Consider the following 12664-nt stretch of genomic DNA (forward strand, 5'->3'; position numbering starts at 1 on the left):
TATGTAACAGGGTAATTCTTTAGGTTAACTTAGGGTAAAACTACTCACTGTGCAATAGCATTCCACTGCAGTGTTGTCAACTTTAGCATAAACGATTCTAAATGTGTGTATAAGATTTGAGTTTCTAGAAATGTTGGCTTTCCGTGTAGCAAAACCAGACAGTCAATTCTTTCAGCAGCAATTTCATTCATCTCTTGGAAATAGATAAACATCAAGTTCTTCAAATGAATCTTAAATTAAATTTGAATGTCCCCAATGAGGTTTTGAAATGTGATTGGCTTTTTTTAATTCAAAAGATGGGGCTGCTCCATAGAGCTGGGCATTATGGTCAAAATATACAGTAAATACATTTTGAACTGCAATATGATTTATTTTAATATCTGCATAAATGTATTTCAGAGATATCTACTGTCCAAGTCTATGAAGTCAGTTTGAATCTTTCTGAATTTGTAATTGAATCAAGGCAAAAAAGCATGTGAATCAACAATCAGTTTGCTGTCATCTCAAAGTTTCACAGTTCTAGCCTTGCATGGCCTTGGTTTGGATTATTTATGCTCTTAAACACAGCCACAGTCTATTTCCAACCCTCTTAACCTGACAATTACCAAAACCCCATCTCAGCATGACATCTTTTCATGGCTTTGAATGAATACTGTACAGAATGATTCACAGTTTGAAACAAGATTGGGAGAGGTGGCCAAAAAAATCACTGTCAAATCTTCAAGTTTGTTTCTTTCTTTCAAGTTTGAAGGCAAATTTTTGTTCCTGAGTTGAAAGTTTAAAACAGTTTTGTTGAATTTTCTGTGACTTTGAGGACATTATACAGATGGTATTGTTGGTTCAGTAAAACAAAAATAAATACTAAATACATAAACTATACATTTTATTACATTTAAATTGTGTCAAACAATAATATCATGCATTTAGATCGTCATATTCTTAGGTAAAATTATACGTGTACATATTGCTTTAATTGCATAGACAAGAAGTGTAAATACAAATGCAAACCCTGTAGCTTAATGGCAGCAATAGCTGTATTTTTTCCCAAAACACATTGAATACATTTAATACATGTCTATATATAATGAATTATATCATAACATTCATATTTATATCCTGACAATAATGAAACTGGATTTTTCAGTGATTCTATTTAACCAGAAAGCTCAATTGAGAACACTTGCATAGTTTTACTGTAAGAGTGAAATAAAGGTTTCAAATTTGTCCTGAGACAAGAATGGGTGTTGTTGAGTTGTTGAAAAGTTTGGATTAAAGGTTTTGATTCACTTCAATTGTTGACTACTGTATACAGTGTTATTTTCCATTTGAATATTAAATTTTTGTACCTCAATGTTGTTAAACTGTCTAGAAACCCATAAAGAACTGTTTAGTTCATTATTATTTTTGCTCTGTTTTATTAATTTATGCCTGTAATTTGTTTATATTTTATGCAAATGCACTCCCTATCAAGGAAAAATTATGAATACTTCCCATAAAGAGTTAGAGCAAAAATACAAAAATTGCAATATCATTTTTTTCATCAATCAGAATATTCTATTATTTAAATATTCAGTGGGTTGGCATTTGATTTTCAATATTGCAATTAAATATTTATGTATTTTTTCTATCTAAACACCTCGCGTTCCCTTCTAAATGGTTCTCATTTGAGTGTGAATATGAATCGTGAACTGAATGACAGCAAAACGTCACCTTTCCCCACAACTGGCAAATAATCCATCTTAAATGCTGGAGATGCATTTTTAAGCTTCAATACTCCTTATTGATTGCCAATTGCAAGCTATCCAGCATATCCGAAAAGATATAAGCTTAGCTGGAAATGGGTTGGGCATGAACTACAAATGCCTGAAGATGATTTACCTGCTGCCACATTCTGCAGTACGTGGCCTCACATGAAGAAAACCAAGCTTTGGTTCTAGACTCCCATTGAAAAACATGTCCTACTTGATGAAACAAAGGACATAATATTAAGGCCACTAAACTTATGTTGGAAAAAGCTAAAAGAAAAATTGTATCCAACATCTGACCAACCCTTGATTTTGGACGTCAATGGAAAGCAACAGTCGACCGATTCTTCTGCACTCCATGAACATGCCAGAATGCACTTTGGTGTTAAGATGGCAAAAAATGACCTAGACAAAAAGCGCCCTGAACTTGCAGACAAACTCTGTCTTTGTGTTCCATCCACCTCAACTCCATCAGAATGCATTTTCCCACCAGGTGACTACATCATTAATAAAACCCCAAGTTTCCTTTTACCTGAAAAGGAGACTTGTTATTGTCCGTTTTCATAGCATATAAGCCCTGTCCATATGAGGCTTGCAATGTTTAGTAGTTTATTTTAATAGTTTGTTCATTCTGAGCAATGGCAGCATGGTGGCTCAGTGGTTAACACTGTCGCCTCACAGCAAGAAGGTTGCTGGTTCGTGTCCAGGCTGGGTCAGTTGGCATTTCTGTGTGCAGTTTGCATGTTCTCCCCGTGTTGGCGTGGGTTTCCTCCGGGTGCTCCGGTTTCTTGAATTGACAAAATTTTCTGTAATATATTAGTGTGTGTGTGGAAGTGAGAGTGTATGAGTGTTTCCCAGTACTGGGCATCCGCTGCGTAAAACATAAGAATAGTTGGCCGTTCATTCCGCTGTGGCGACCCCTCATAGATAAGGAACTAAGCTGGAGGAAAATGAGTGAATAAATCTGAGCATGTCACATTTTCATATTGCAACAAAACCTTCATAGTTCATGTAGTTGATTAGATGAACGGCTCTCGACATACAGAAATTCCTGCCTTTATTAGAGTGAAGAATGTGTTTAGCCTCCTTCCTCTAAAGCTTCAAGTATTTGGTGTTGATTACTACTGAATCTTCAAAACTCAGCAAAAAATGTTATTCAGACCAGCCCTAGATAACTATCATTTTCTGGCCAAGCCCAGTCTCCAGTCTAATTTCCGTGTTGTTGGTCTTGGATGGACAGTTTTGGGTCTTTTTAACTATGTACTATCTAACTATCTGACTTTTTTAGGTGTGAAGATGCTCTGAGGAAGAACAAGTCTCTAATCGGACCAGATCAGAAAGAGTACCATCGAGAGCTTGAGAGGAACTACACCAAACTGAGAGAGGCTCTGTTTCCCCTCATCAACCGCAAGATCCCGCAGCTCTACAGACCTCTGCCTCTACCCACCCTGCCAACACAGAGGTCAATCATTTATGCATATCAAAGGCACTTTCAGCTTTTTAAAGAAACTGTGCTGTTTTACAGTTGTATCTATTTATTCAATAAATAAAAATTAAGTATGCTTTCAATCAACTAATTATCTAATCACAAACAATTATATATAAAATGTGAAAAGTTATAATGTTAATAATAATTTTAAATAAAAATAATAAAATAAAGCAGAGTACTAACAGAAAACTTCAAATAATTTAACAGAATTATACAATAAAAGTGGTTTGGAAAGTCGAAGTGAAACAGTACACTAATATGCAGTCACATAAACAATTACAATTGAAAAAATAGGGTTGTTGCTGTTATGAATAATACTAATGATTGTAACATACATTCAAAAATAGTAATGATAATATAATAAATAAACCAAAATTAAAAATCAGTTTCTTTTGAGCATTTTCAAGATTTATGTACCATGCTTAATAGCATGTTCAATAAATAACTAATTAGGATAAGTGCACACAGTTGAAGTCAGAATTATTAGCCCCCCTGTTTATTTTTCACCCATTTTCTGTTTAACAGAGAGAAGATTTTTTTCAACACATTTCTACACATAATAGTTTTAATATATACACTCACCGGGCACTTTATAAAGTAAATCTAACTAGTACCGACTTGGACCCCATTTTGCCTTCAGAACTGCCTTAATCCTGCGTGGCATAGATTTAACAAGCTACTGGAAATATTCCTCAGAGATTTTGGTCTATATTGACATGATAGCATCACGCAGTTGCTACAGATTTGATGCGAATATGATGTATGTTCAGAGATGCTCTTCTGCATACCTTGTTGTAACAAGTGGTTGTTTGAGTTGCTGTTGCCTTTCTATCAGCTCAAACTAGTCTGGCCATTCTCCTCTGACCTCTGGCATTAACAAAGCCTTTGCGCTCACAGAACTGCCACTCACTGGATGTTTTCTGTTTTTTGGATCATTCTCTTTAAACCCTAGAGATGGTTGTGTGTGAAAATTCTAGTAGATTAGCAGTTTCTGAATTGCTCAGACCAGCTCGTCTGGCACAAACAACCATGCCACGTTCAAAGTCACTTAAATCACCTATCTTCCCCATTCTGATGCTCAGTTTGAACTGCAGCAGACCATCTTGACCATGTCTACATGCATTGATTTGCTGCTATGTGATTGGCTGATTAGAAATTTGCACTAACAAGTAAATAGACAGGTCTAATAGTCTAATAACAGGTCTAATAAAGTGGCCAGTGAGTGTATATAAGAAATATTAATATTTAATAAAAGTTCAGTAATAATAATATTAATTGCAAACAATAAAATGAAAATGACAGAAAAACCATGTGTCTAATTAATAAACATAAAACGTGCATGTGTCCCTCTTTAATGTGTTATAATTTACTCTATTTTATATATTTGAAAATAAAGTATTAATTTGTGTTATAAATACATATCTGCAAAAAGTTATATTATGAATAATACCAAATATTGATTATAATATGTGAACACAAAAAACAGACTTATGTTTCACAGGTGTAATTGTGTGGAAAGCCAAAATTACATGATGTGAGTCATAAATTATTTTATTTTTATTTTACGCCAAAGAAAATTTGAATATTAAGTAAAGATCATCTTTCATGAAGATATTTTGTACCTGCCGTAAGTATGTCAAGTCGAGTTTTATTGTCATTCCGCTTCATGTGTGGACATAAAATGGAATGAAATCTCGTGTCTCGCAGGACAATGGAGCTACATAAACAGTCATAAATATAAGCACAACTCTAGACGCAAGCGCTATATTTAAACCTATACATAACTAACATACTGGAGCGGTAATCTAACTATACATGAACTATAAATCAGGGGTCACCAAACTTGTTCCTGGAGGGCCGGTGTCCTGCAGAGTTTAGCTCTAGCACTAATCAAACACACCTGAACAAACTAATCAAGCTCTTAGTAGGTACACTTGAATCTTCCAGACAGGTGTGTTGAGGCGAGTTGGGGCTAAACTTGCCAGGGACTCCAGGACTGACGCCGTGATCACATTAGAGCAGGGATCACCAAACTTGTTCCTGGAAGTCCGATGTCCTGCAGATTTTAGCTCCTACTCTAATCAAACACACCTGAACAAGCTAAATAAAGGTCTTACTAGGTATACTTGAAACACCCAGGCAGGTATGTTGAGGCAAGTTGGAGCTAAACCCTGCAGAGCACCTGACCTCCAGGAACAAGATTGGTGACCCCTGCACTAGAGTTTATAAATAGTTAACTATACAAGTAGCTACTTAACGCAAACCAGAAACAATATTGTGCAATATTTTGGGCAAAAGAAGTATTTAAGATTGAATAAGTAAGTAGTGAGCATGATTTTTGATACATTCACAAGTAAACATTGTTTACCGTATTGAGTGCTTGTTAGATGTCTAATCTCAATTGTTGATTAGTTATGTGGTTTGCAAAGCACTTAATTAAAATTGTTTGTCGAACCCTCAGATTCCACATTGTCTAATAGTTGTATCTTATGCTAAGTTTAGACTGCGGGATTTTAGCCCTGATTTTGGTGCTCCTTCACGTGAGTAACAATCAAACAGTGACACAACCTGAGAGAATCGCCCATGAGTTGCCAACACCCGTGAGATATTTGGCATGCTAAATATCTGGAGCTGTCGGCGATTCAAATCATGCCATGTGAAATGTTTTATGATTGAAAATAAACATCGGCGATTACCTACAGCCCAATGAGTGAGCAGCATCTGCTAGTGTGGATATCTGCAGGCCAGCAGGAGGTTGGGGGAGAAGTTAAGAGGGCTTCTTCTCAATCTATTTGGACCCAAGTAATGGAGGGAAATCTGGTGTAAATTTGGCAGGATCTGTTTGACATCTGAGCAATACCACAACCGGGTCGAAAAAGAAAAAAGTTGAGGGGTAATTGCTAATTCCCTTCAAAGGCCAGGAGAGCAAAATGAGAACATTTCTACCCCACTAAAGGCTTCTTTATCATTATGTAGTTAATAACAAAAGATATACTACATGATCTGGCATTGTTTCTCTGTCACTTCTCACGTGTGTTTGGTTGTGAGAGACATAGTTTTTGAAATGAGACAAAGTTGACAAAGCAGCGACGAACCGCTACCCCAAATAGTCATGCAGTGTGAAAACATCTGTGATGTGATAACTTTGAAAATCCTGCAGTCTTTTACTATGAAACCACATAACAATGAAAGGCATATTTATTCAGCTTTAAAAGTAATGTATAAATCTCAATTTCCAAAAACTGACTTGTATAACTGGTTTTGTGGTCAGGGGACACAAATATTGAATAATATATTTTATTTGTTATGCATACAAAATGAAAGCAGCTCACATAAAGTAAGTCTTTTTTTTTGCAAAATCGGTACAAAAAAATTATACTTTACAATTGGTCTTAAATTTAGTTTAGTATTAAAAAGCTCATAAAATGTAATTCTTAGAAACCCTGTACATATGCTACCTGACAAAAGTCTTGTCATCAATCTCAGTTGTAAGAGCTACAAATAATAACTTGACTTCTAGTTGATCATTTGGAAAAGTGGCAGAGGGCAGATTTTTCAGATGAATCATTTGATGTCAGATGTTGAACTGCGTCCCAATCATCACAAATACTGCAGAAGACCTATCAAGTTTGGTGAAGGAAAAATCATGGTTTGGGGTTTCATTCAGTATTGGGATCTGCAGAGTTTATGAAACATCAACAGCCTGAGGTATCAAGACATTTGTGCTGCCCATTACATTACTAACCACAGGAGAGGGAAACATTTTTCAGCAGGATAGCGCTCCTTCTCATACTTCAGTCTCTACATCAAAGTTCCTGAAAGCAAAGAAGATCAAGGTGCTCTAGGATTGGCCAGCCCAGTCACCAGACAGAACATTACTGAGCATGTCTGGGGTAAGATGAAGGAGGCATTGAAGATGAACCCAAAGAATCTTGATGAACTCTGGGAGTCCTGCAAGAACGCATTCTTTGCCATTCCAGATGACTTTATTCGCAAGTTATTTGAGTCAGTGCAGAGATGTATGGATGCAGCAACTCCAAGCTCATGGGAGTCAGACATAATATTAATTCTTTTTCCACAGCACCACGACTTTGTTCTATGCTGTACATTATTTCTGTTAAATGACAAGACTTTTGTCTAAGCAAAGTCAGACCTTACTGTCCTAATTAAACAATTAAAAATCAAGGCATGATCAGATTTTATTTTGATAAAATAATTGTAATCTAGAGGTAATCAAGTGTAATCTATACCAAATGATCAACTAGAAGTCAAGTTATTATTTGTTGTTCCTAAAACTTGGATAGATGACAAGACCTTTGTCAGGTAGTGTAAGTACAAAAAATATAATTTTTCTAAATGACTGGTTGTGTTATATATGTTTTTTGGACTATGAAAAGCACAAGTTCAAGTGACCAGCATGGATTTGTTCTCTCTCCTTTTTGCAGGAATTCTCTCAGCCGCTCCAGTTTTCGGCGGCTGGATTGTTGAGGTGTAGCCGATCTGGACACAAAACCACATATGATCTCCATGTCCATCATCAGACCAACACAAAAAACCCCACGTCACATTCCTGCATCAGACACGGGCCCTTTTGGGCCTCCGTCTGTTTACACTCAGCTTTATCTGCTGTAAACACGCTCATTATGAGCATCAGCAGACAAAACTGCAGCTTCTTGCTCAACACTGGAGGTAATTCTAGCATTTCACCGGCACAGATGCTCCTCCACACTTCCAGCTTTTGTTTGTTTGTGCTTGTCTATCTTGTCTTGTGTGAGAAAGCGGACGAACCAAGTCCGTCCAGATGTTCCTGTAAATGTTCTGCCATGTAAAAAAACTTGCACTGCTGTTTGATTTATGACTGGATTAAAGCATTTGTGTCTTTTTCAAGACAAATCACTGAGCCTAGAGACTCAGGTTTAATCTTCCGTTTCATTTGCAGAAAGTGTTTTTAAAAGCAATTCTGCAGTGAAACACAGGACTGATTTCAAGAGTGTAGAGCATGAGTTAACAGTTTGATGTCAGTGCGATTTGTTTTGTGTTTTTAAAAGAAGTCTCACCAAGGCTGTGTTTATTTGCTCACAAATGCAGTAACAAAACTGAAATATTATACAAATATTAAATTAACTTATTGAATGTTGTTTTTTCTTGTGATTTAGGGCTAATTAACTAGCTATTAGTTGTATTACTCCAGTGTTAAGTGTTTCATGACTCTTGAGAAATCAGTCTGTAACAATCAAGAAAAAGATTATTATTATTAATTAATTAATTATTAAAAATGTCTTTATTAACATATTTAATTGTTCAGTTATAATGTGAAATTACTGAACCTACAGACAGAAGCCTGAAAAGAGACCTTTATTTCAAATAAATTGTGTTATTTAAAACTTTCTAAAAGTATAAATAAGTGAAAATAAATGTAATGTGAAATACAAAAAGTAAAATGTATCAAGTTTTCCACAAAAACTATGAAATGTGGACAAAAATGTATACAGTACATTGATAATTGTAAGAATCACTGTTAATGTTTGAGTATCACTAATAATTGAACATCAAATCATCACATCATAGTGATTTCTGAAGGATCAAGTGAAACACTGGTGACTGGAGTAATGAGGCTGAAAAATTCATCTAAAGCTACATTCAAAAAAGAAACCAGTTACTTTAAAATGTAGTCATTTTTGACAATTGTACAGTGTTACTGTATTTATGATCAAATAAATACAGTCTTAGGGAATAAATATGCTTTATGAAAACATCAAAAGAAATCTGACTGATCTCAAACTTTTGACTGATTAAGTTTTTGGATGTGTATCCATTTAGAAGGCATTACTATAGTAAATAACTGGAAAACGTCCTACATCGCACTAACAAAAAGAGCACACTAACATTTCTGCACTGACTGACATGAGTTTTCACCAAATCCTACTTTCTGGCACGTTTTGCTGTTTGTGTTTTTGTAAATGCACAGCGATGTGATGTATACTGTACACTAAATGCACAAGTATGTGAACTGGAATAAGGAGAGTGATTTAAATATTGCCATTTTTTTTTTATTTAAATGAAATAGTCTTAATATGTAGGATCCTGTCCTGAATTAGCAAAACTTAGCACCTAGTTGACTGCTGTATTATCCGTCCTGCACTACTTTAATGTTTGTATGACCTCTCTACTGCCTGTCTCCACACTATACTGTGCAGATTGCTGACCTAAATACTGTATTTTTAATAACCAAATAGATTTTTTTATTTATTTGTATCTTTGTCTTTTTTTTTTCTTTTCCAGTTTTACTTTTTATATTAAAATAAATTTCTCCTGAATATTTCTGTAGCTGACTTTTGTGTGTGCGTGTGTCCGCTTATGTCAGGATAGATGGATATATCCTATTTTGCTACTTATAATTACTTTTTTATTTATTTTACATATGGAAAGCATTAAAAACAAGTACCAAATAATTTAATACGTTTTGTGTACATAAAGTTGCTTAACATATATATTACATTAATATATACACTCACCAGCCACTTTATTAGGTACACCTTACCAGGACCAGGTTGAACCCCCTTTTCCCTTTTCCCGTTCCACCACATCTCAAAGCTCTATTGGATTGAGATCTGGTGACTGTGGAGGCCATTTGAGTACAGTGAACTCAATGTCATGTTCAAGAAATTAGTCTGTGTTTATTTGCACTTTGACATGGCACGTTATTCTGCTGGAAGTAGCCATCAGAAGATGGGTACACTGTGCTCATAAAGAGATGGACATGGTCAGCAACAATACTCAGGTAGGCTGTGGCATTGACACGATGCTCAATTGGTACTAAAAGGCCCAAAATGTGCCAAGAAAATATCCCCCAAATCATGTCATCACCACCAGCCTGAACCGTTGATACAAGGCAGGATGGATACTTGCTTTCATGTTGTTGATGGCAAATTCTGACCCTACCATCCGAATGTTGCAGCAGAAATCGAGACTCATCAGACCAGACAATGTTCATCCAATCTTCAATTGTCCAATTTTGGTGAGCCTGTGCGAATTATAGCCTCAATTTCCTGTTCTTAGCTCACAGGAGTGGCACCCGATGTGGTCTTCTGCTGCTGTAGCCCATCTGCCCCAAAGTTGGACGTGTTGTTTGTTCAGAGATGCTGTTCTGCATACCTTGGTTGTAACGAGTAGCTATTTGAGTTACTGTTGCCTTTATATTAGCTCAAACCAGTCTGGCCATTCTCCTCTTCCCTCTGGCATCAACAAGATATTTGTGCCTCAGAACTGCCACTCACTGGATATTTTTTGTTTTTCGGATCATTCTCTGTAAACCCTAGAGATGGCTGTGAGTGAAAATCCCAGTAGATCTGCAGTTTCTGAAATACTCAGACCAGCCCATCTGGCACCAACAACCATGCCACGTTCAAAGTCACTTAAATCCCCTTCCTACCCCACTCTGATGCTCAGTTTGAACTGCAGCAGATTGTCTAAACCATGTCTACATGCCTAAATGCATTGAGTTGCTGCCATGCGATTGGCTGATTAGAAATTTGCGTTAACGAGCAGTTGGACAGGTGTACCTAATAAAGTGCCAGTGAGTGTACATTATAGAACTGAATACTTTAATTTTAAATTACATGAGAATGTGCACGTCTGGTGTGTGACACTTCCAACTGTCATGTGCGTGCCGTGTCACGGCACATCCGGTGTACAACCCACTTATGATGTATTGTATTTATTGTACTGTATATTGTACGTTTTTTACATTGTTTAACTTGTTAGAACTTCGTGCCTTGGGACTACAGATGTAAATTTGCTTTAAATCTAACTTTGGCACAACATGTCATGTTGTACATTGTCCCTTTCATTCATTTTCCTTCGGCTTAGTCCCTTTATTCATCAGGTGTCACCACAGTGGAATGAACCGCCAACTTATCCAGCACATGTTTTACACAGCGGATGCACTCCCATTCACTTATTCACACACGCGGACAATTTCCTTTATTCAATTCACCTATACCACATGTATTTAGACTGTGGGGGAAACCGGACCACAAGGAGGAAACCCACATGAACACGAGGAGAACATGCAAACTCCACACAGAAATGCCAATTGACCCAGCCAGGACTCGAATCAGCGACCTTTATACTAACCACTGAGCCACCGTGACGCCCTACATTGTCCCTGTATAAATAAATAACAGTAGCAAACAAAATATTAATTTAACTACTAAGCAATGTTTATTTAATTTTACGTACTTCGTGATTGGGGTTAGAGCGCAGATTTTTATGATTAGTTATGTCTAATAATTTTATTGAAATTACTAGTTAGCACATTTAACAAAAACAACTTTTAAAAAACAAAACAATGTGTTGTTTGTTAACCCTTAAATATAATTGTATTATTATGTGTTATTAGTTCCTACATAATATATAGTAAATTATACTAAAGTATTGATATATTAGTTAATATTATGCCATAAACATTCATAAATCCCTTTGTATAATTAGCACTTGTGTGTATTGCCTCTTTTGTTGAATTGCTGAATTCCTCCCTGTCACTTTTTACAAAAGGGTCTGCTTAATGTAAACGTAATGTAATATTAAGCCTTATTTTTCCCTCCATACTTCCACACACCGTTTTTAATCTCATCTCAGCTTGTTTGTCTGCTGCTCAGTCGACCTCCATATGGTCATTGTGTCACTGATATGTGACGAGACAAAAGAAAACAACAGGCTCGTCCATCTGCGACCTAATAACAAATTAATGTCAGCTTCATGACTCTTCCAACACTGTATGGACTAGCCTGTAATAATGACGTAAGACCATTATGACGTCAGGCCCACCGCCGTGTCGTTATCAAATTACAAATTGCCATGATATTCAATACAGCCGCCGAATTTAACATTTAGCGGTGATTTTTAAAATGTTTCCAGATGTATTTATGCAACACCATCAAGCATGCGCTTGGATCTTTTGTGGTATTGATACAGTATGTTTTATTTTAAGTGAAAATAACGAGTAAATGTTTGATGAGGATTATGGTGTTAAAGGTGGAGTGTCTCTTTAAGAGAGAGAGAGAGAGAAGGGGACGCGCTTCACGCTTGGGCTGCGGTGTTTTTGTCTGTCAGTGAGTCTGCTGGCCTTATCGACTGAGGACACTGGAAGTGGGTAGGTGACAATTCACACATGCTTTTTTTATCAAACAAAACATTTACACTTATTTCTGTGTGCGCGTGCACGTCCATTTGCGTCCATGCGTATTGTGATGCTTCAGCCTTTGTGCTGCTCGGGTTTTTTTCTTGGAGAGTTTCAAAGTAACGGTGCCACGACGGGGATTTATCATTTAAAACGGAATAATTGCAGGCTTTTTGTTATTGGTATTATTCGGAAAGGTGATATTTCATCATTTTAAAAAGTAATGCACCTTTATTGATTGCTTTTAAT

The 12664-nt window shown here is 36.3% G+C and overlaps 1 protein-coding gene across 1 annotated transcript in view; it reads left to right on the forward strand.

The window, feature by feature from the left end:
- Positions 1-9561, forward strand: part of LOC130221517 (dedicator of cytokinesis protein 7-like) — a 57222-nt gene extending 47661 nt beyond the window's left edge. Inside the window, 2 exon segments of the mRNA XM_056454047.1 lie at positions 3034-3207; positions 7680-9561. Of these exon segments, the coding sequence (XP_056310022.1) occupies positions 3034-3207; positions 7680-7722 (217 nt within the window). The 3' untranslated portion in view covers positions 7723-9561.
- The last annotated feature ends 3103 nt before the right edge of the window (positions 9562-12664 follow it).

This window comes from Danio aesculapii, chromosome 3, assembly GCF_903798145.1.
Source record: "Danio aesculapii chromosome 3, fDanAes4.1, whole genome shotgun sequence".
Taxonomy (NCBI): Eukaryota; Metazoa; Chordata; class Actinopteri; order Cypriniformes; family Danionidae; genus Danio; species Danio aesculapii.